We start from the raw sequence: 24,166 nt of genomic DNA on the forward strand, positions 1-24,166 counted from the left end.
AGGGGCTGTTTTCCAGCAGCACTGCCCACACCCAAGCCTGGCCTTTGTCCCTGTTGGATGTTGGAGGGTGCAGTCAGGGCTGGCTCCATCCCCGTGGGTGCAAGGAGCACCAGGAACTGCCTGTTCCCACAAGAAGAGGAGGAATTCACCTTGAAGTTGTTTTTTTTTTTTTAATGCAGCAGGAAGTTGGTGTAGGCACACTGTGAGTGAGGGGCTGGTTGGAATGATGGAGCAGACAAGGAATTTCCCCCAAATTTATTCAATGGCACAGTTCTTGCCCTACCTCCAGCTTCCAAAGGCAAGGCCATGGGTCTGATCCATCCAAACAGCACAGCAATATTTCAAAGAGTTATTCCAAATGATCTTCTAATATATAAAATAAAATTTACATATAGCCCCCACTTTTATAAAAAAAAAAATAGCTTTTTTTTTCCCCCTTGTACAAAATATCTCCTCAGCAGGTTACAGACAATTATGGGACAAGAGGCCCAGCAAGTGGTTTCCATGTTTTTAAGTCAGAGTGGTGGAATGATGGTGTTTGTCCTCAAATCTTTCTCCACTGAATTCATCTCATGTTTTTTAAGATATTCCTAAAGTTTTCCAGTTCTTTCACGCTGGTTGAAACCCTGTGTGCAAGGAAAGCAAAAGGGAAATGTTACAGCAACATTCATGTAGTGAATTATTTAAAATCTGGGAGAAAGGGGCTGTATCCAGCAAAGCTTCAAGCAGCTCTTGGGAAGAGAAGATTTGGAATTCCAGCTAAATTAGGTTGAGGTTACAACCAGGCCCTTCACTATTCCCCTGCCTCTCTTTAAAGCAAACACTGGGAATCACAGTGGAATAGGATGTTAAGGAACTCATCCTTGGAAAAACCTGTTTGCCAGAAACTCCTGGTCTCTCAACATCACAAAGAGGTCCTGTATAATCAGAGTGTCCTGAAATCCCCTCATAAAGGCCTTGTTATCCTCCTTTTCTGACAAAAACTCCCCATCCAGAGAGGCTGGACTGATGGATTCCTGTTAAATGCCATCATGAGCTGGGAATGAACTGGGGGAGAGGCCTAAGGACAGCAGCCCTTGCCTGGGACAATGTGCTCCAAGGGCAGAGTCACACAGTCCCTTAAAAATGATGAAATTCTTTGTATCTTAGCATAAATGCTTCCTTGAATTCCTTACAGAAATGCAGAGTACCAAGAATATCTTCATTCATTCCAACTGTTGTACTCCATACCAACACCTGGTATCAGACTGTGACCAGAGCAAGAGTCCCCACCAAAACTGCTGAGAACTGACTGAAATTAGAGCTCAGACTGGATGTAACACAGTAGCTTATGCAAAAGTAGAGGGGAAAGTCTCAAACTCACCTTCCAAAGGCATTAAATAAGGCCACAATTTCTTGTCTGGTCAGCTGGAATCCATAGGAAGGGCCACTCTCAGGAATCTTCTCGATGAGGTTCTCTGAGAAGAGGATCTTCAGCGCTGTGCCCAAGCCCTGTGTCTGTGCAGGGATCAAAGAGGATCTTTGAACAGCAGCATTCAAACCTCCCTCCACCTGGGCCACATCCTCTGAACAAGGCAAGAGGTTTTCACTCAACCCAGGCTCTGCAGCCCCTCTGTTCTCTTGGCTTATCCCAGTTTCCCAGGCTGAGCGAGCTGCAATCAGCTGCTTCCTGCTGCCTGCACAGGTGAGCAATCAGCAGCTCTGAGCTGTATCCAGGAGCTGTTTGGTATCCAAGGACCAGTCCCAGCCCCAGAGCTCCCAGATATTGCTGACAAACCTCACCTGCAGCTTCCCCCACAGCCGACACTTGAAGCAGCCAACACAGTCCATGATCTTGGAAATATTCTTAAAGTGCAGCCTAAATTCCTCCTGGGGGAAAAGACATTCATGTTGGTCATGGTTGTGCACTAATTAGGGCTCCTTCCAGGTATTAATATGAATTAATCCTGGAATTCAGTGGGACTGAGGTAGGAAAAGCCTCCTGCAGTGGGGTCCTTGGCAGAAATTACCTTCAGTTTAGCAGCTTCCTTTTTATTCCCTGCAAAGAAGGAGTTTTCATTGAAATGCAACGGGAAGGACCTGGAAGGGAATGATGAGAGTTTGATTTCTGCCCCCCTTGTTGGTATGGCTGCAGTCAGGAGTGGGCATCAACAGAGGTGGGAGCCACTGGAGGTGTTTTAATCTGACATCCAATCCCAAGGAATGGAATGAGATGATTTAAGGTCCCTTCCAACCCAAACCACCCTTCTATTTTCTCTTCAAATTTGTACTGATTGTATTCCAATTTGTATTTGATTGCATTTTCTCTTCCAATTTGAGCTGGCATCTCATCTTGGAGACATTTTCAGCAATTGTTCAGTGCTGACAGACAGAAGCACAGGAGGGTGACGAGATAAATCAAACATTGATCACTTCAGGAGACACCTATTTCTGTCTGGTTCCAGTATCTTCCATTCCTTTTACTCCAAACTCCATCCAACAGCCCAAACCTCTGTCACCAAGATATTTAGGATGTTTTTCTAGTTGCAAACACGAAGCCAGGCCTGGTATCCCACAGATGAGTCACACAGGTAGCCAATTTTAGGGCTGACACGTAGGCAGTTATTAAATTCAATTCTGCTAAATCCAAAAGGCAGCCGAGACTATTAAACTGTGGGACTAATTAAACTGTGGGACTAATTACCCAAATTCTGCAATTTGCATGCAGATATTATTAATGTGCTCCCAGAAAAACTACACTACTGGCTTCATGTCCCTGCTCATGGCAAGGGGGCTGGACTAGATGACCTTTAAGAAGGTTATTTTCCAACCCAAACTCGAACATTCCACGTTTCTGTGATTCTACTGCACAAATCACTCCAGGAAGAACCCAGAACCTGCCTTTCTGGGAGCTCTACATGTCAGGTTAAGCACACTCAAGAGATGGTGGCAGAGCCACTGTCCCCAGGCACTGAGTGCAATTACTTGGCCAGATGGAGAATTTCCAGCAGCAGGTGTTTCATCTCTGCATCCTGGCTTTTATTCCCGGTGTACAGCTGGAAACCCGGGCGCTCAAAGAAGGGCAGCACTTTGGAGAGGGCCCTCAGCTCAATCAGGTAGAGAAAATAGAGGTTTTTGAGTCTTCTGGGCCCTTCCCCACTGGTGAGGACTTCATCAAACCTCTGCTGGAACTCCGTGACGTTGGGGCCCCATTTCTTCTCCGACCACGAATCTGAGACAGAAAGAAACCCCAAAGGCATGAGGTGGAGGGGTCTGGTTCTGGTTCATCTCCTCCCTCCAGGGAAATGGTGGAATGGGATTCCAGGCAGGCAGATCCCAGCTTTTCCAAGTCACTGCCCCAAAACCACAGAATCACTGAGGTTGGAAAAGACCTCTCCAAGATCTGTGACTGAGTCCAACCTCTGAGTGCCACATCCAGTCATTCCTTGAACCTCCAGGGATGCAGATCCCACCACTTCCCTGGGAAGCCCCTTCCAATGCCTGACAACCCTTCCAGTGAAGAAATTTTGCTGAAAATTGTTCAAGGGAGGCATGAATGTAGCTCAATTCAAACCCCAGCAAACACAAAACTCCTGCAGACTTTTTTTCAGGTAATTCCTGAAACTTCCTAACAAACAGGGACACCTTAGGAAAATTCCTGATGATATGGAAAAACAAGAATGGAGGAAACTGGCCTCTGTTTTCCATTTTCAAGCCCACAAAGAACACTTCTGTTGCTCATTTTACCATATATTTAAGATTATTCTATAAAACACATAGTGGAAGATATAAAAGTCATACCAAGCTGATGCTGCAGCCCCAACTCATCTCTTGCCTGTGATGTTTCCCACATTATCCCATCTCCCAACTCCAACCTGGCCTGACTCACACCCAGGTGAGGTCCAAGTGGGCTGTAGACACTTAAATACAATTATTCAGTTAAATCTCTAAATGGCTTGCCCAAATTCCAACAGCTATCACCTTGGTTTTCAAGCCCAGGGTTGAAACTGGGATTTCTCAGACAGCTGTTTATGGACCAAAGCATGGGAAGGAAATGGAAATGGATCAATGGCTTTGGGAAAGCCCAGCCAAGCATTTCCCAGTCCAGGTGAGGTCATTGCTGGACATCATAAAACCAGGCTGGGAAGGGACAGCCTCAACCCACAGCTAAGAAACCCACTCCAAAACAACCTTGCAGGAAGAACAGAGGGAATATTTGCTGGAAGTGCTGGTAGAGAACCCTGCCCAGCCCCTGTCAGACCTGGAGGCATGTGGCACCTGCATCCCTAAGCCTGTTACACCAGCTGGGTGCTGGAAGAGCACAAACAGGCCTGAGTCCTGCTGGAACAGGCTCCAAGCAGCATTTAGCAGAGCCATGGAAGTGTCAGCGTTGGAGTGAGGCAGGAAAGCTGGGGCAGGAAGGAGGATTTACCTTGCAGGAGGTACCTGGCACTCAGGTGGATGTTGATGCTGGCGTGGAGGCCAGAGATGAGCCTGTAGAAAGCTCTTTTCTCCACACAGACCCCTGCAAAGAAAAGGGCAGTTTAAGACACTTGAAAGCACCCACTGGATTTTCAGTCCTCCTGGCTGTGAGGCAGGAATCTAATCCCACTGAGAGTGGCCACTAATCCCAGCATTTCCCATTTCCTGTCCATCCCAGGAGAGCAACCACGCTCAGAGCAAGGATTACCTTTGAGCCACTTGTAAAACGTGTGCCCTGGAAAGAAAAGAAAACACATCAGTGAGGCTACAGCCCAAGCCTGATGCCTTGAATCCACCTCCAGGCTGGCCCCAGAGGACCCTCTGCCCACTCCAGTTTGCAGAAATTGGGATAGGAGCATTAAAAGAGCATGAAAAGAGTTTTCCTGCCCATCCTTGTGACTGATGCTTCTCTAACACGGCATGGCAGCAGCTCAGAACAGCACGTGGGCTTTTCCCCAGGGGGCTGGGGGAGCAGAACAGCCCAGTGCTGGGAAAAACAAGGATCAGGGATTGCTTTCCTCTTCTGGGCAGAGGGATATTTTTATAAAACAAACAAACCAACCAGCCAAAAAACCACAGAGTGCAACCGAGTGTGTAGAATCCCACAGGTGAGGGTTTCACTGTCCCTGCTCTGTGCATGGAAGTGATCTGGAGGTCAGGATTTGGGGATGGTTTGGAGACAGGAAGATGCTGTGAGGAATGGAGAACTCCAGGGAACAGCCCTTCCCAGGGCCTGAGGGATTTGGGCACCCAGCTCCTACAGCTCCTTTTGAGTCTGTTCAAAGCTTTCCCAGTACTAGGCACTGAAAAAAACCCAGGACAATTCCTGCTCCCAAAGGCTTCTCACACTTGAGTGACTGCCTTCAGACTGGACTTGTGCTGTTAAAAAAATGCTGGTGGACCTTTTTAAGCCCTTCACATGGGCTGGGACAGGGAGCTCACAGGGATCTCCTCTTCACTCTGCTGAGCAGGGACAGGACCCAGGGAAGGGCTGGGGCTGTGCCAGGGAGGTCTGGGTTGGATATCTGGGAAAGTTTCTTCCCCCAGAGGGTGCTGGGCACTGCCCAGGCTCCCCAGGGAATGGGCACGGCCCCAGGGCTGCCAGGAGTGTTTGGACACCACTCCCAGGGATCCCAGGGTGGGATTGTTGGGGTGTCTGTGCAGGGACAGGAGTTGGACTCTGTGATCCCACTCAGGATTTCCTATGATGCCATGACTCTAATTCCTGGTTTGCCTGATGAATAATTTTGCTAACCAGGTGCATTATCTAATGGCACAGCCTGTGGCAGCAGGATAAGGACACCCCACTTGTTTCTGTTATCAGTAAAAACAAACAGTGCCACTCACCTCCGTCATCTCCTGGGGGAAAAAAGCACAAATGGTGGAGGGAGAGAGAGAAACAGAGGACAAAAACATTACACACGACCACAATTAAGCCCCAAAGCACAAGCACTGCTCTGTTCATCTGCTCTGACAAGAGAAGGATCCTCTCCAGGGAGGTTTGGGAATGTTCTGAACACAGAAACCCCAAGTGCAGCACTGAGGACACCGGATGAGCAACGCTGCTGAGTAACCTGACCAGAGCAGGAGGGATCAATATTTGCAAAGGAAGTAAAACCTGATATTTGCAGGGACATTGCACATCTCCTTCAGCAGGAGAAGAGCCACTCCTTCACACCAGGGTCACAGGAGGGGGATAAACACCTCCATGGTTTAGGGGGAAATGAGGAGATGGTGGCAGAGGGTGCTGCTGGAGGTAGATGATGTTCTCATGTTTCCAAACCCCTTCCCTGCTTTCACTGACACTGCCTGGCCTTGGCTCTAGGGCAGAGCTGCTCCTCCTGGGTGGTTCCCATGGAGGATCCCAGCCAGGTTCTCATTTCCATCCATCACAGCTGGTTTGGCACTGCCAAGTTCAGACACCTGGGACCCAGGGAGAGCTCAGCCCTGCTCCCAGTCCCTCCAAAACTCACCTTTTTTCCAGGACTGGAAGATCAGACATTCTTTTTCCACAATGGATGCTAGAAAACCCCACTTCCAGATGCCACAAAATTCTACACTTGGTCAAGAGCTACAAGATATTTCTGATCCAGCAGGGGAAGGAGCCCAGAGAACATTTACTGCTCCTGGAGCTGGAATCAGTTCACTACTAACCCACTTAGTGAGATACATAAATGACTCACCTCTGCCAGATGCCAAAGGTCTTTTTACATTCTGAGGCCTAGGAGGGGAGAAAAAATCATTTAAGTAAGAGATGTAAATAAGTTACTGTCTCTTGTGTACACAAACAGAGCAGAAGTAGCTACTTCTTCAGTCAAACAGCCTGAGGGGATCTAAAAACCACTTCCATGCTTCAGCTTTGCTCAGGAAGGGAAAGACAGAGCAAAATGTGGCTTTTGGTGGTGCTTTCTTCTTTTTTTAGAAAAAACAGGCAGGAAAACTCAAGTGTCTTCTTCTGGGACAGCCACATGACCTGTCCCTGGTGTATCCCACCCTGCACAGGCACTGGAGCAAAGACAGGAGGATGAGGATTCATTTCTGCCCCTCTGCACAAATCAGCACCCTCAGGCTTGTGGAACTGGTCCCCCAAAGCACCTACTTGAAGCAGTTTTCTTCATAAATACTGTTCCAAATTTTCCAGGCATCCGGCCCCTTGTAGCCAGTGTAACGTTCTGGGTTCAGGAGCAAATCCACGTACTCAGCATCAGGAGAATGGATGTCTGTGGAGCACAGTGCTGCTCAGGGACAACAATTTTCTCAGGGAAAATTACACTTTTCAAGGCTGACCCAGCCACCTCTGCCCCACCCTGCTAAACACAGCAAGGCCCAGAGCAGCAAGGAAGCTGTATCAGAAATATTTGTGTGTTGTTTTCAAAATACTGAGGTCATGGGGGTGGAAAGGAGCAGAAATGCTGTTCTGATGAAATATTACACTTTGGCCTGGAATTGGGGCTGTCCAGCCTGGAGAAGAGGAGGTTGTGTGGAGCCCTCACAGCAACATTCCAGGATCTGAAGAGGCTGCATGAAGTGGGAGAGGAGCTCTCACTCAGGAACTGTAAGGACAGGACACAGGGAAAGGCTTCCCACTGCCAGAGGGCAGGGTTAGATGGGATATTGGGAAGGAATGAGGGGGGGCAAGGGCTGGCACAGGGTGCCCAGAGCAGCTGTGGCTGCCCCTGGATCTCTGGAAGTGCCCAAGGCCAGGTTGAACAGGGCTTGGAGCAACCTGGGGTAGTGGAAGGTGTTCCTGCCGTGGCAGGGGGTGGAATAAGATGGGCTTTAAGCTTCCAACCCAAACTATTCCATGATTTAAAGTTCTGCAGAAGTGCTTAAATCCCATGGCAAGCCTTGGCAGCCCTCCCAGGTGCCCATACCATCGGCCTCACAGAAGCTGTCCGAGGAGTCGTCGTGCTGTGCCCACTGCAGCACTGCCTGCCGTGTTTCCTTGCTGCAAAAAAACGTGGGGGAAAGCTCTCAGAGAGGGCTCTGATCCCAGCTTTCCTTCAAGGCAAGCAAGGATTATGGCAAAAGAAGTCAAACCTCAAAGAGTCATCAACAGCTCCGAGCCTCTTGGCTTCTTCACATTCCTCAGCCAGGTTGTTGGCCTCTTCTGAGTACTGGGTTGGAAAGCAAAGGGGTGGGGAGGGATGAGGATTAAAAAGGAAAATTTTTTTTGTGTTTTAATTTAGCCTTCACTATTAACACAGTGCCCCAGATTGCAAGACAAGATGTATTCCATTTGCCATCTGTAGGGCAGTTGTCTTCTGTTAAATGGGCAGTTTTCCTTATCTCTTCCACAACCAATTCTCCCTCCTGAGACATCTGCTGATAACGGGCTACTGAATGTCACTGCAAAAGTTACAGCATGCCATTGTGAGATGCTCCACCCAGAGGGAGGAGCCAAGCATTCCTACCTGGATACAATCTGGGTTTTGGGGACACCAGACTCAGCCTTTCCTGCTGGATTTCCAGGAGGGCTGCAGCCATTCCAATCTGGACTGCTATGAACACCCTGACCAAAAAGGGTGTCAAGTTGTATTCTGAATCTGTCAGTGTTTTTTTCTTTTGTATTATTGCATGCATTTTGTTTTCTTTTTCACTTTCCCTAATAAATTGCATTTCTGACTTGGAGTCTCTCACTGGTTTTGTTCCCAAACCAGCACACACAGGTTAAGCCCCAGAAAGCCTTTCATGATCCAGCCCTGCTGTGTTTGCACAGGATGTCTGCAGATACCCAAAGGTTTGTGCAGCGCTGGCGAGCCTCGCAGGGACTCGGGGCAGCCTCTGGCACTGCCTCGGGAGCTTTGTGTGCCTGCTGACACCTGCTCTTGGAGAGATGTCAGGAGTACCTGGCTCCAGCACAGCCACCAACACTTGAAGAGAGGAAAAAATTCAAGCCTAAAGAACATCCTGACAATTATTGAGCCATGCTCAAAGCCTGGGGGCAGTTTTGGGGCCCTCATAACAAGAAAGACTTTGAGGGGCTGGAGCGTGTCCAGGGAAGGGAACAGAGCTGGGGAAGGAGCTGGAGCACCAGGAGTGGCTCAGCCTGGAGAAAAGGAGGCTCGGGGGGCTCTGACAGGAGGGGACAGCCGGGGGGGGTCAGGCTCTGCTCCAGGGAACAGGGACAGGAGGAGAGGGAACGGCCTCAGGCTGGGCTCAGGTTGAATATTAGGGAAAATTTCTTCCTGGAAAGGGTAGCCAGGCATTAGAAGGAGCTGCCCAGGGTGGTGGTGGAGTTCCCATCCCTGGAAGTGATCAAAACCCACGTGGATGTGGCACTTGAGGACACAGGTTAGTGGTGAACACGGGGCTGGTGGGGTGACAGCTGGACTTGATGGTCTTAGAGGTCTTTTCCAACCTTGTCACTTCCATGGCACAAAACTGGAGCACAAAATAAACCTCATCCTTTTGTGCTCAGCCACACCCACCTTGTAACTTCCAGCTCTGATTCCATCAGGGACTTCATCCTGAAAGACAAAACAAAGCATGTGCCACACGTGGGGCTGATGAGACCTCTCAGCCCCATCTTTGGGGAAGGTTCGGGGTGTCACCACAGCTGCCAGAGGTGAGAAGGTGACCACAGCACTCAGCCCAGCCTGCAACACATCCAGCTCCTCACTCCTCCCCAGACCAAGGGGAAAGCAACATTCCTAGTGGTTTATTTTGATTTTTTGTTGTTGTTGTTGCAAGATTCTTCTTCTCCAAAGGTCTGCAGCTTTCCACAGCTGCTACATCTGGTTCTGCTTTGCTTATCCAAGCAGGAATTTGGGGAAGCCAAACAAACTCCAGAGGAGCTGGAGCTGCCTCTGGTGACTCCAGGTCTGGCATCACCTTCCTGGCAGGAGCCCAGGTGCCTCCTCAGATGTTGCATCTACCAGCCCCCGACACATGACATTCCAAACGTCCCTCTGACCATCCCATTGTGGAATATCAGCCCCACACAACCAGCCCCAAAATTCTCCTCAACTTCCATTTTCTCCAGGAGCAGGAAGGCAATAGAACCACTGCTACAAGAGCATATACTGTGATGGCAAAGAGAAAAATTAAGCAATAAGAGTTATTTTTATTGATTTCAGGATGAAATGGACCCAAATCAAAATAATTAAGAACAGCAGGGACAGTCAGTTCCTAAAATAAGAACAACTTTCAGCTAAAACTTAGGTAATTGTAACATAGCTCCATCACATTACTCATAATCACTACCAAAAATAGATTTTTTTTTTTTTAAGGAAGAAAAAGTATTTAAACAACATTTAGGGTTATTTTGAGGTGGGAAAAAAAAAATCATCATTCCATTTTAGAACCCAAGAGTGAGGGAGTAAGACAGTCTGTGCTGGCTGTCAACACCAAAACATGAAATGTCCCCACAGGGGCCACCAGCCACCAAGTTGTGATTCCCTCACCTTCTCACCCCCTTCTTTTGGGCAGACATCTGCAGTCAGGGTGTTTTCTTACAGCTGGGGGAACAAAACCCTTTTGTCCAGGATACAGGGACAAGAGTGCCCTTGGAAATAGGATGCTGGAAGAGCCAATTCTCCTACAAGAAGAGGGCTCTGGAAAGCTCTGAGTCAAATTTTTTATCAGCCAAAACTAAATCACAGTGCAGCTCATGGGCAACAGGGTCAAATTCTGTCAATTAACACAAAAACAATAATGGATTTGCCCTAAAATCTACTTACTAATGGAAAAAATAAACAAAAGGCCAGGAGAAGGTTTTGGCTGTTTGCAGAGGGTCAGCTGTTAAGACCCCAGCCTGTCTTGAAACTTTCAGAATTCAGTATTTTGGCCTTTCTTATGGCCATGAAAGAATCCATCAGGGCCACAGCTTTGCTTTAACTAAAATAACAAGATTCTGACACTTGTCTGCTGATTCCTCTTAGTCTACAGAAGTTAAATAAAAACAAATACATGTAAAAGAATGGATTTGGTACTTACAGAGGGGCAGGGCTGAACAGCACAGTCTCTCATTCCACAGTGACTGCTGTCCTCCCAAAAGGGACAAGGTTTTTGTAGGTTTACCTGCAAATAACACATCACCCTGTTCAGCAGCACATCTCCCCCATGCAGCCAAGGCAACCTTCCACTCCCCAGTTTTCCAAGAGAAATCCATGTTCTGCACTTGTTTGTTCCCACACCAGCAACTCCTTGGTGACCCAGACTGATAACATCACTCATAACCTTGTTATCAGCACAGGTTATCCTTTGAATCCTTGCTTGGATCTTTCTGCTGGTGCTTTCCCACCCAGACATTTCCATAATTCCAAAATGTTCTGAGGGCCAGAGCTCCCTCTGCTCTGGAGCCAGGCTGGGAGAGCTGGGAATGTTCCTCTGGAGAGGAGAAGGCTCCAGGGAGAGCTCAGAGCCCCTGGCAGGGCCTGAAGGGGCTCCAGGAGAGCTGGAGAGGGACTGGGGACAAGGGATGGAGGGACAGGACACAGGGAATGGCTTCATCTGGGTTAGATGGGAGATTGGGAAGGAATTCCTGGCTGGGAGGGTGGGAGGCCCTGGCACAGGGTGCCCAGAGCAGCTGTGGCTGCCCCTGGATCCCTGGGAGTGCCCAAGGCCAGGCTGGACAGGGCTTGGAGCAGCCTGGGACAGTGGAAGGTGTCCCTGCCCACAGCAGGGGTGGCACTGGATGAAACCATTCTGGAATTCCAGGATTCTAGGCTTCATTCAGACCAATCTCAGTATTTCTGTTATAAATCCCAGCCCTGGAAGGGGAAAGGACATGAGCTTCTTTAACAAATCCCAATTTTTCCTCTTCTCTGAGTTGGTACCAAGTATCATCCTCCCAAAACAATTAACTTTTAACAAGATGTGGTGGGTTTGGAAGAGAGGGGCATAAAGGGAATCTGACTGAATGGGAGCAGAATCCACCTCATGGAATCCAGTCCATGGAATGTCTGGCAGCAACAGCCATCAATGAACCTGGAACTAATGCAGGTTTTCCATGTGAAATCCTCTCATTATGGATCACTGGTCATCAGCATCTTTAAATCACAGCTCACCAAAGGAAGTCCTCTCATTAATGTGTTGCTTAAGAGGGAAAAATAGATAAGAAAATATCTTTGAAATCCTCTTGAAAGTACACTGCATCTTATTAAGATTCTCCTCATAACAGAAGGGTCCAACTGACTGACTGCACCCTTAAAGGACAGGGTCAAAATGCAGGTGTGTGATTTTAAAAAGATCATCAATAAGTTCACAGGAGATTAATAAAACACAGCAGCACACAAATAAATACAATTCTTGTAAGAGAAAATCACCTTGTAGTATCTAAAATAGTCACTTTCCAGGAGTTCATTCAGTCTAGGAAAAAGTTTGTAGTTGTTGAAGGCATCGATGGTTTCTACATCACAGGTGCAGTCATCTAAATAACCAGTAACCTGGGGGAGAAAAAAAACCAATAAAATCACAATCAACAGCATCAAAAATAAGAAATCAAATATAAACAACTCAGCCTTTTTTAACACTGGACTTTTTTAACACTGCAGACAATAAAATAATTCACCATTTTCTTTCCTTTTCCCTAAGTTTAAGCAGAATGGATGTGGCTGCAGTGAGCCGTGGGCTGCCAGCTCAGGCTCTCTGGATGAGCCTCAGGAAGCCATTCCTGCAGGATAAAAGGGAGCAGTTTGCACGTGGGACCAGTCAGGCAACAATGCCACAGTGCCAGCCCCAAAGAAAGTCCTTGTGGTCAGTCAGCAGTGCTCTGATTTGGTCAGAACCACAGCACTGTGATCAGAGGGATGGAGCAGCTCTGCTCTCAGGAAAGGCTGCGAGAGCTGGGATTTGAATTGCCGTGAAAAATTTAAGACTTCACAATTCTTATAAAGATTTGTAGGGACGGTGTGTTTAGTACAGCACATGTGAGGGATCTTTTTCCCTTTAAAGGACATGTGTGCTCCTGAAAACTCTGGATCTTTTTTAATTCCTCTAGCTAATTTACATATTCACAGAATTTCACAATGGGTTCATGCATATTCATTCTTCTGATTTCACGTTACACTTACAGCTAGTTACACTTGTACTCAGTTTTTGTCAGGAAGTACAGAGAGAACTCCTGGGTCACTCTGCGCTGTCTGTTTCAAGGTCTGAGGAGTCTTTCTTATCTTTTATCTCTTTAGTTTAGAAATTTGCATTCTTTTTTCTTAGCTGGGGCAGTTTTGCTAGTGCTGCAGTTACCAGACTAAACAGCACATTTTACTTATGTTAGCAAGCTCAAAGCAGCACATTTCACCTAAATCTAAATAGGTTTCTACCCTGTTAAATTTTTACTCTGTCTCAGATTGTTCAGCCTGGAGAAGAGAAGGCTCCAGGCTGACCCAACTGCAGCTTCCCAGAGCCTGAAGGAGCTGACAGGAAAGATGGGGAGAGAGGATTTACAAGGGATGGAGGGACAGGACACAGGGAATGGCTTCCCAGTGCCAGAGGGCAGGGATGGATGGGAGATTGGGAAGGAATTCCTGGTTCTGAGGATGGGCTGGCCCTGGAACAGGGTGCCCAGAGAAGCTGTGGATGCCCCTGTATCCCTGGAAGTGCCCAAGGCCAGGTTGGACAGGGCTTGGACACCCTGGGATGGTGTCCAAGGTGTCCCTGCCCATGGCAGGGGGTGGAATGGGATGGGATTTAAGGTCCTTTCCAAGCCACACCATTCCATGATTCTGTGATTAACTGCAGCAGTCCCTCTGCTGGCCTCAGAGAGACATTTGGCACAAAAACATCTGTTCTACATCTGATGGATCCTTCTTGCATCATCCAGAACAACTCAACAGGCTTTGTGCAAGCCCTGAAGAAAAAAAAAAAACCAACAAAAAAAACCAAAGAAAGAAGTAGTACAAACTCAGCTGTGGTTTCCTGACACATCCATTACTGGCAGATGACAAAGTTGCTCAACACAGAAGTAGTTTTGCTTCCCCCACACCCTCAGTGAGCCCTTGGGAAAATCAGAGAATCCTGGAATCATTCAGGTTAGAAAAGATCACTGAGTTCAACCATGCCCCCAGCACTGACCATGTCCCCAGGTGCCACATCCACAGAGCTTTTAAATCCCTCCAGGGATGGTGAGTCCAGCACTGCCCCAGGCAGCTCTGCCAGGGCTGGACAACCCTTTCCATGAAGGAATTTTCCCTGATATCCAATTTAAACCTCCTCTGCTACAGCTTGAGGTTATTTCCCCTTGTCCTGTCCCTGTTCCCTGGAGCAGAGCCCGACCCCCCCGGCTGTCCCCTCCTGTCAGGAGCTGTGCAGAGCCACAAGGTCCCCCCTGAGCCTCCTTTTCTCCAGGCTCAGTCCCTTCCCAGCTCCCTCAGCTGCTCCTCACAATTCAGCAAGAGCTACACAACAACTTAAATAAAATGATATTTACCACCAAGGAAATGGAGCTGAGAGGAGGATGGCAGAAATGGAGCACAGAGTCACATGAAATGGGGAGGTGGGGGAAAAAATAGCCAGAATTCCCTACCCCACTGGAACAACTCTGTTTTGTTGAGGCAGCATGATTTGGAGGCTCACTCATATTTTAAGTGTTTACACTGAAGCTCAGTGTGTCACCCTCACACATTTGCTGAATTCTGTCCTGCATTTTGCACAGTAATGAAGATTAGCAGTGATTTAAGATTTCCACTAGCCTGAATCACCCTTGTAAAAACAAACAGTAGCAATTTGCTAATCCAGTTACCCAATTTAAAGCTGTTGCAAATTTATATATACATTAAAAAAAACCAAAAAAAACCATCAAAACAACAAAACACAGCAAACCACCAACCAACCACATTTTTATTTCCTGAAATCTTGGCATCCTTCAAGGCAGGAAGCTTAAAGGTTGGGTCTAAAAGTGACCTAAAAAAAGATCTGGGGACAATCTTCAGCTGCTCCCTCTCTCCATGCTTGACAAAGATGTCACTCCAAAGGAATATTCCTGTAAAAGTGGGAACATTGGAGCTCCCACTATCCCACCCACTGGAAGCACCTTTTGGGCCAGGTCTGGTTTTGCTGTGTCTGGTGACCAATTCAAGCCAGAACCAACCTCATCCTGAATATAAATAACCCAGAGATGCAAAACTAACATCACTTTTCTTCTTGTCAAGCCAAAAGAGATGACAGTAGCTCACGTGGACTTAATTTTATTTGCTTTGCATGCCCTGCAATTAAATCGTTCAGTTTGCAATTAAATCATTTCAGTTTGCAGGCTGAACACTGACCCAAGACATGAAAGTTATACCCTGAAAGATCTGAGCTTGGGGCTTCAGCTGCAAGCTTCTAACCTAACTTGGTCTTTTAGTAGTAGGAAAAGATGTCAGAAAACAGGACAACAGTGCAAGAGGAGCTGGAAATAAATGCATTAAGGTGGATAATATCACTGCACTACTTCTTCCACCAGGAGCTCTTGTCTGTGCTTCACCCCAGCAGGGAAGCACTGCAGATGATCCCAAAATCCTTAGGACTGGATGGGGGTTGTGCTTTGGAGCTCTCCAAATTCCAGTTTACTGGCGGGATCAGCCTCAGGGTCACCCTGAACACACCTGTGGGGGCAAGGGGCAAAGGGAAAGGTGCTGGGAAAACTCCACATCTGCTCAATCTTTCTTCCTCCAAGGATTTCAGTCAGAAATTGCCCAGAAATGAGCAATTTCCCCAGCCTGTGTGTGCCCAGCCTAGCAAAGCTCCCAGCCAAAGGAGCACAGAAGAGAAGCAGCACCAAGAACATCCAGAGCTGAGGCTCCTCAGAGCCCTGGTGAAAGCTCCAGTGATGCCCCCACTTGAAGCTGAGCCACGTCAAGACTCAGGGAAGTGGCAGTGTCAGATCATTTGGCAGGACTTGTCTTCATTTCAGAGGTTCCCTCTTGCTCCCTGACCCCACCAGAACCCATTTTTCAGCCCTCACTTGGTTTGGGACTTCACCTCCTGCTGCCAGAGCAGCTGAGCTCTGTACCAAACGTGCCCTCCAGTGGGTGGTACCTCAAAACACTTCCTCCCACCCCACAAACAAAACATTTACCTACATCCTCAGCCTGTGCCAAGGAGAGCAGCTGCTTGAGACAAAGCAGGGATGGATCCAGTCCCCAGCACGTGCCACGAGCTCGCTGGCACCGTGAATCACCCAGCTGAGGGGTTTTGCTCCACCTGCCCTGGGTGTGAGAAGCTGGCAGGAGGCTGAGGGGCAGGGCTGGGCTGTCCCACTGGGAAGAGAGGCAAGGGAGCGCCGGGATGGGTGCTGAGTAAGCTCCCAGGGTGAAACGCTGCAATCCCAAAATCCAGCCTCCACCTCGTGTGCTGGGAACACCAACAGCAGGGACTCTGAAATCCCTGGGCTTGGCCTCTGCTTCAGCCTCCTTCCCCTCCATGCCAGCCTCCTCCTCTCACCTCTTTCTGCTGCCCTGAGTGTCACAGGAACATCCCCTGAGTAGTGGATTTTGGGATTTCTTCTCGCTGTGTCCCACACCACAGCCAGGCAGGAAAGAAGGAGAACTTTTCCCTGCATCTCCCCCCACAGCCACAACAGGGAGGGGACAGGGAAGGGAATGCCACAGAGGCTGAGGGGTTGGGGTTTAGTCTGTACCAACTTTCCTGGCACTGCCTGCTCTTCTGGACAAGTCCCAGGCTGATGGTGAGCAGATGCCTTCCCTGTTCCCCCAGCAGAAGCTCCCTGGCACAAAGGAGTTGGACTTCCATGATCCTTGTGGGTCCCTTCCAACTCAGGATATTCTACGGTTCTGTGAGATTATTTCCCTTTCATCCTTGCCAGTGCACTTGGAGCAAGTTGCTGGCAGGCAGCTGAGGACAGTCACTGCTGCACCTGCTCTGGAAGCATTATCTGCCATTCCAGGTGCTTTGTCCCCATCTTCTGCCCAGAAAACAAGGACTAGGTTTTCCAGAACTCCCACAGAAGTGAATCTCACGTGGGACCCTCAGGATGGGGTCAAACCACAGGGCCTGAAGGGCTGTCACAGCATCCCAGAATGGTTTGGGTTGGAAGGGAGCCTAAAGACCATTTAGTTCCACCCCCTGCCATGGGCAGGGACACCTTCCACCATCCCAGGTTGCTCCAAACCTCATCCAACCTGGCTTTGGACACTTCCAGGGATCCAGGGGCAGCCACAGCTTCTCTGGGCACCCTGTGCCAGGGCCTCTCCACCCTCACAGCCAAGAATCCCTTCCCAATATCCCATCTAACGCTGCCCTCTGGCAGTGCAAGCCATTCCCTGTGTCCTGTCCCTCCATCCCTTGTGAATCCTCTCTCTCCATCCTTCCTGTCATCTCCCTTCAGGTACAGGAAGGTCACAATTAGGCCACCCTGAAGCCTTCTCTTCTCCAGGCTGAACAATCCCAACTCTCCCAGCCTTTCCTCACAGGGGAGCTGCTCTGATCACCTTGGTGGCCTCCTCTGAACTCACTCCAACAGCTCCATGTCCCTCCTGTCTGCAAGGACACAGTTTTCCAGGAGGGATCTCACCAGGGCAGAGCAGAGGGGCAGAATGTACCTCCAAAATCTGCTTCTCTCCACCTGGAAGCTCCTCCTGAAGAGAGGAACCTCCTCTTTCCCAGAGAAATGGGAAATGTGCTAGGAATGAATTCCTGCCCTGGAGGCTGCCCAGGCAACACCAATCCACAGGAACACAAGGACAGCCTGAAAACCTGCCCAGGTGCCAAGGAGGAAAATCTCCATGGCCAGACTCACCCCTAATGACAGCATCCTGCCCACAGAAACATTCCCAAAGGGAACCAGCCCTGTGCCAGACCGGAAACCTTCACAAAATCCCCGTCTGCCAAACACCTGCAGCACATCCTTAATGCAGCTGCATCAGCCTGTAAACAGCAAATGAACAATAATTACCAGGAATATACAGAAGACATCCACGGCTGACTAAAGCTGTGATGCACACAGGAATATCTCGAGGGGGGGGATGAGCTGTCTGTAAAATTTGAGGGGATTTTGATACTGGAATGTTAATCAGAGGCTGGGAAGCAGAAAACAGTATTTGAAAAGTGTTTGGAGCAACAGATGGATGTTTCTAATAAAAGTTTCAGGGCTGCTTGGTCTCTAAGGAAGGGAGGTAAAATAACAGTGACAAAAAGCAGGTGAGGCATTGCCCTGGGTGCAGGCAGACAGGAGTGCAACACCCATTCCAGAATCACAGCCTGCTGAAGTCAGCACTTGGAATATTGCTGGAGCAGCGCTCCCAAAAGTGGCCCTTGTCACCTGTCCCAGCACAGGCTGGCAGACAAGTCAGAGCTCTTCCAGTCACTCACATCAGACAGCAGGAGTTGGTTCACAGCAGGAAACCAAGAGCTGGACCAGTCCTTCAAGGAGCTAAACAAAGGAGGGCAAACCAGATCATTTAAGGCTGGCCCTGTATTTTCTTTGGTGGCAAATAAAAACCACCAGGCCAGCTCTGCACAAGGAGATCAGCAGATTATTTTTAACCAAAAGATGAGGCAGCCCTCGGGTGTGATTTAAAAGGTTTGGTGGTTAGAGAGGGTGAGAAATCCTGCCCTACATGGCACCTTTTCCTAAAGGCAATAAAAAACCCTGCCCTAAACATTTGTAGGGAAAACCAGGCTGCTCCACAGAATGAAAAGTGTGTTGCAACAACCCAGCAGTGCACCGAGCACCAGGGCAGCTCCTCCAGCCCAAGGAAAAGAGCCTGCCAGTCACTGCCATGCCAGGATGCCAGTTCAGTTAGTGGTTACAGCTCCCTGTCCCATTCCACACTCCTGACTCAACATTCAAATTTCTCTGCTTACAGGAAGCTGCAAGGAAAAACCCTGCAGAGATCCAGAGTCTAAATGTATGTTTCTCAATTTTTTATCAGCAGAGCTTTTATTTACCATTTCCACAGGATGCTGAAAGTGTCAAGAGCCACCCCAGAAGGCAAAGCCAAAGCCAAGAGTGTAATTCCATTTGTTTTCTTTCTCCACTCTCAATTCCTGACCCACATTTAAGGGCTAGAAATTTAATACAGCAAGAGTAGCCTTTATAAAAGCTTCCTGTTTTTAAAGGCAACAAAATAAAGGACTAAAGACATTGTGACATCTTCACTCCTTGATCTTGCAAATGTGCTTATCACAGGAATTATTCAGGTTGCAAGGGACCTCAAACACTATCTTATGTCACCCCATGTCATGGGCAGGGACACCTTCCACTATCCCAGGCTGCTCCAAGCCCTGTCCAACCTGGCCTTGGACACTTCCAGGGATCCAGGGGCAGCCACTTTGCTTGTGCAAAGTGGTGTCAGAAGGAACTGCAGAGTGATCTCTTCCTTAAACCCAGATGCTCGGTTGACTGTACCCAGTTCTCTCATTTCTGTACCTCAGCAGAAGCTGCACTGAGTGCACAGTGGCACACAAGAGGAATTAACCCTGGAAGAGTTTTAGGGAGCAGAGCAGCCCAGCTCCCACCTGGGCATGGCAGGGCAGGGTGGCAGGAGCCAGGGCAGCCACGCTCTCTCCTGGACAGCAGAGCTGGGAGAACAGCAAGGCAGGAGAGGGGATGAAGCAGCTGCCAGGGATAGCAATGATATCCCTGAAACATCCCAGGAGAGGCAGCTGGGGAGCTGGGGAAGAAATGCTCAAAAAGTTGGAGCACTCCCCTCTACTGATGGGAGCAGGGAGAGGATACAGTTAAGATGGCATGGAAGAGAACCACAAAATCCCAGAATGGTTTGGGTTAGAAGGGACTTCAAAGCTCATCCCATTCCACCCCCTGCCATTGCAGGGACACCTTCCACCATCCCAGGCTGCTCCAAGCCCTGTCCAACCTGGCCTTGGACACTGCCAGGGATCCAGGGGCAGCCACAGCTGCTCTGGGCACCCCGTGCCAGGGCCTGCCCACCCTCACAGCCAGGAATTCCTTCCCAATCTCCCCTCCATCCCTGCCCTCTGGCAGTGGGAGCCATTCCCTGTGTCCTGTCCCTCCATCCCTTGTCCCCAGTCCCTCTCCAGCTCTCCTGGAGCCCCTTCAGGCCCTGCAAGGGGCTCTGAGCTCTCCCTGGAGCCTTCTCCAGGTGAGCACCCCCAGCTCTCCCAGCCTTTCCACACAGGAAAGCTCCTGCAGCCCTCGGAGCATCTCCTCGCCCTCCGCAGCAGCTCCACTCCCTTCCCACGCTGAGCCCCGCAGAGCTGCCCACCGAACCCACCCGATCCCCCCTCCCTCCTCCCGCGGGCAGCCCGGCCTCCACCCCGCAGCCGCCCCGCGCCCACCTGGCAGAAGCAGCGCCGCTCGGCGCCGCGGGGCAGCGCGGCGGGCAGCGCCAGCAGCGCCAGCAGCGCCGGCAGCACCGTCCGCGCCGCCATCTCCGCGGCCGGGCCCGGCCGCTCCGCCGGGGCCGCCCCGCTCGCACCGCCCCGCCCGGGGCGCGGCCCCGGCGGCGACGCGCGGAGCCGCACGGAGCGCGGGCAGCGCCCGAGACACCTGAGAGCAGCGCGGCCTTCCTTCCGCTTCTCGCTTAAGCAGCGCGGTAACCGCGGTCATTCAGCCGGGCGGAGCAAGCTGCTTTTTTTTTTTTTTTTTTGTTTGTTTTTTTTTTTTTTTTTTTTTGACTCAGAGGCGTTTTAAGAACTTTCGTTCTAGTTTGAGTTTCGTTTGAAGGGTGAGATAAGGCAGATGTTACAATTCACGCCATTACAATCAGAAGCTTATTATTTCTTAATTACAATAAAATATACATGTTATATTATGTTATATCATATTATATTACGTTATGCCATATTATATTATGTTATACCATATTAAATTATATTACGTTATGTTACATTATATTCTATTACATTCTATTATGTTATGTTATTTTATATTATGTTATATTACATTATATTATTATATTATATTATATATATTATATTATATTATATTATATTATATTATATTATATTATATTATATTATTATAGTATATTAATGTATATATATTATACATATCTATGTATATATAATATATACATATATTAATACGTATATATTAATATGTAATATATAATGTAATGTAATACATCATCCCAGTATGTATATATATGTATATATACTACATAGGTGTGTATATATATATATGTAATATATAATATTATATATGTAACATACAATATATACTATTATATGTATATATGTGTATATATATGTAATATATAATATAATAGATGTATATTATTATATGTATGTATATAATATACTTATATTATATTATATTATACATATTATAGTGTATATTTCTTAATTACATTATATAATACACTATAAGTGTTTCTTGGCCTATCAGTTTTTGCCACACCATACTGTAAATGTTTTAAAGCTAATCATTTAAAATTCCTTTTTGTGGGTTTCATTACAATGTATCTTTCATAGTTCTATTTTTCTAAAGTGTTTTTTTTTTTTTTTTTGTAAGGCCATCCTTTAAAACTTATTCCTATTTCCGTCTCAACAATATTACTCCGATCCCATAACATTTGTAAATTAAGATCTCTTACCTTAAAATTTATATACAAATACATACTTTATAATCCTTCTATCAGGTCTAAGGATTTTCTACGGACCGATTCCTCCCATGCTAAAAGAAGGACAGCATTTCCAGCTGGGGTGCTCCTGGCCCGCACCGCAGAGCACACATTGTCACCTTTATCCGGCTACACTGCTGAGGCACATGCATATTCATGAGCTTCATGCATTATTCAAACGTTCTTGCGGACTTTCTGTCGTTTTGGGAACTCCTTTGTTTGACTTCTTCACACTCCGGCTTGTCTGCGTGGGATCCTGGGTGTCAGGTCATTGTATTTTATTTCTTCTTGTGTCTCCATCCTGCTGCCTCACATCCTCTGATAAGGTTTTGGTATTAAATTAAATTAAATTTAACATGGTGTTCTGTAATTGCTCTGGTTTGTGTCACGGTTATCACTTGGACAGTGGATGGCCTTACACTGGTTTTAGTTACCCAAAAACCTTTTCACATATAGAACAATACATTAATCACATTGTTGTTTCCACAAGTGATACATAGATATTATATTCATTACACTACTATTTCTATGAGCAACACAGTGCGTACTTCAGCTGATAGATTATATTAACAAGCAGCTAAAAAGAGTTGTAACTGGTACTTTTTGCCAATTATAATAATAATTTAATTAATTCAATTTAATAATTTAATTTAATACTAATAATAATTTACTTATGATCACTAACAACATGCAAAATCTAATACATAAATGCAAAAGCCAATATCATCTGGTCATTTTTCACAGTCACACAGTAGCACTGGAGGGGCTGGCAGTGCTCCCTGCCCCACTCTGAACCAGGGGGGCTCGGGGTGCAGCCCCGAGGGGCTGACAGATCAAGATCAGATCCAAATTTTTATTATTAAAAATAGTAAAACACCTGCAAGGTCCCCAGCGTGTCGTGGGCTGTTTTGTCTCCACCAGGAAGTTACAGCACTACCAGCTACAAAGGGAGGGAGGAGCAGGTGCCAATATAAAAGTGATGTGCACGTCACAGAAGAGAAAACACTTCACCCCACTAAGGATGAAAAGCAATGCCAATAATCCAGACCAAAGCCAACGTTAATGAATATTCACACATATTAATTACCTGACAGCGACAGCCAGACATTCGGTACACTTGTATCACGGTTCATTTTTTTTGCCTTCACAATGACTGGAGAGAGAAAATTAGAGAAAAAAAGAAATTTACTTCATTCGCCCTCTGAGGTGTGGTTCGGGACTATCCACTGTGGTTTTCTGCCAGTAATCTGATCACCAATACTTTAATTCTTTGCTCCTCAAAATCATTAAGCAGACTTAAATTACAAAAGCTTTTTATTTTGTGGGCTGCCCCATCCTGGAGGTTTCCAAGGCCAGGTTGGACAGGGCTTGGAGCAGCCTGGGATAGGGGAAGGTGTCCCTGGGATAGGGGAAGGGATAGGGGTGGGATGGGATGGGATCTAAAGCCCCTTCCAGCCCAAATCAGTCTGGGATGCCAGGACACCAAACCTTCCAGGTTTCACCCAGACTAGTTCCACTCTGAGGCAGAGCATGAGCAGAAGTGTCTGACCCCTCCCTGGCAGTGACAGCAGCTGTGAAGAACGCCAATCACTTGGTTTTTAAAATTTTTAAAGTTTAATAATAATAAAACGGTTATTAAAAAATAGTAATACAATTAAAAGTAATAAAATTTAGAGTTAGGACAATTACAAGACAATAAAAAGCAAAGAATTCGGATGTCTGGATGCTCTCGGGCACTTCAGCCACGACAAGCATGCCTTGTGAACAAAGGAATAACCTTTAAAACCATACACTGTTGCATATTCAGATATACCTCCTGGTTATGCATACATTCTACTTAAAACAAGAAATTCTGTTATATTTCAACTGCTTCCTTTAATCCCCACGGCATTTTTGAGTCTGAGCAAGGCCTGAAGAAATTTGCTTCTTCTGATAAGAAAACCATCAATTCCTCTTCTTTGGAAGATTTGGGTGTTCTGTGACTGTTACCTTGAAGGGGTTTTAAAAACCCCACATACATAGTTTCTATTTTAACTACTAAAGCTTCGTTTTAACTACAAAACTACATTCACCATACTATTAAAATGTCAATACAGCACAACAAATCACTACCACATAATACATACGGTAACTATCTGCGGAGAGCCATGCAATGTGCGTTTTCCACAGCAGCCAAAAGCGCTTCCGTGCCACCAGCCTGCCCCGGCACACGTTTTGGGATGAGCTCCAGGGGTAAAGCAGGATTTGGGGGGAGCAGCTGCTCGTGACTTAGGGCCCTGGCAGAGCCGTAGGGATGGGAACAAAACTCCAAGGTTTTTCTTGGCTTCCCAAGGGCAGGGATGGATGGGAGATTGGGAAGGAATTCTCTGGGAGGGTGGGCAGGCCCTGGCGCAGGGTGCCCACAGAAGCTGTGGCTGCCCCTGGATCCTTGAGGTGCCCAAGGCCAGGCTGGACAGGGCTTGGAGCACCCTGGGGCAGTGGAAGGGCGGGATGAACACCCCATGGAAGGGGTGGGATGGACTTTCCAACCCAACCATTCCACGACTCCTTAACCTCCATGAGCTCTGCCCGCACCTCCTCGCCCCTCCGCCTCCGCCCACACTCCGCGGCCGCCCTTTAGGCCGCGCTCTGAGCGGCGGCACAGCCCGTGCCCGCCGCAGCCCATGTCTGCGACACCCGCGGCCCCTCACGACAGCCGCCGCCTGTCGCGACAGCCG

The 24,166-nt window shown here is 47.9% G+C and overlaps 1 protein-coding gene across 2 annotated transcripts; it reads right to left on the minus strand.

Annotated features, from left to right (window-relative positions):
* Window positions 1-240: 240 nt before the first annotated feature.
* On the minus strand, window positions 241-24,001 carry ERO1A (endoplasmic reticulum oxidoreductase 1 alpha). 2 transcript variants are annotated; one of them, XM_053944640.1, is made up of 17 exons: window positions 23,576-24,001; window positions 22,537-22,602; window positions 12,231-12,350; window positions 10,900-10,983; window positions 9,393-9,431; window positions 8,002-8,078; window positions 7,836-7,909; window positions 7,061-7,181; window positions 6,645-6,682; window positions 5,809-5,820; window positions 4,670-4,696; window positions 4,412-4,504; window positions 2,965-3,211; window positions 2,010-2,079; window positions 1,783-1,869; window positions 1,364-1,497; window positions 241-626 (listed from the first exon to the last, which is right to left on the minus strand). In XM_053944640.1, the coding sequence occupies exons 2-17, from the start codon at window positions 22,555-22,557 to the stop codon at window positions 566-568; spliced, it is 1,305 nt and encodes a 434-aa protein (XP_053800615.1). In that variant the 5' UTR covers window positions 22,558-22,602; window positions 23,576-24,001; the 3' UTR covers window positions 241-565. The 2 variants fall into 2 exon arrangements, with proteins under 2 accessions (XP_053800615.1, XP_053800614.1); XM_053944639.1 differs by lacking the exons at window positions 22,537-22,602; window positions 23,576-24,001 and adding an exon at window positions 20,164-20,262.
* Window positions 24,002-24,166: the final 165 nt, after the last annotated feature.

The sequence above is a fragment of the Vidua chalybeata genome, chromosome 6 (assembly GCF_026979565.1).
Source record: "Vidua chalybeata isolate OUT-0048 chromosome 6, bVidCha1 merged haplotype, whole genome shotgun sequence".
Lineage (NCBI taxonomy): Eukaryota > Metazoa > Chordata > Aves > Passeriformes > Viduidae > Vidua > Vidua chalybeata.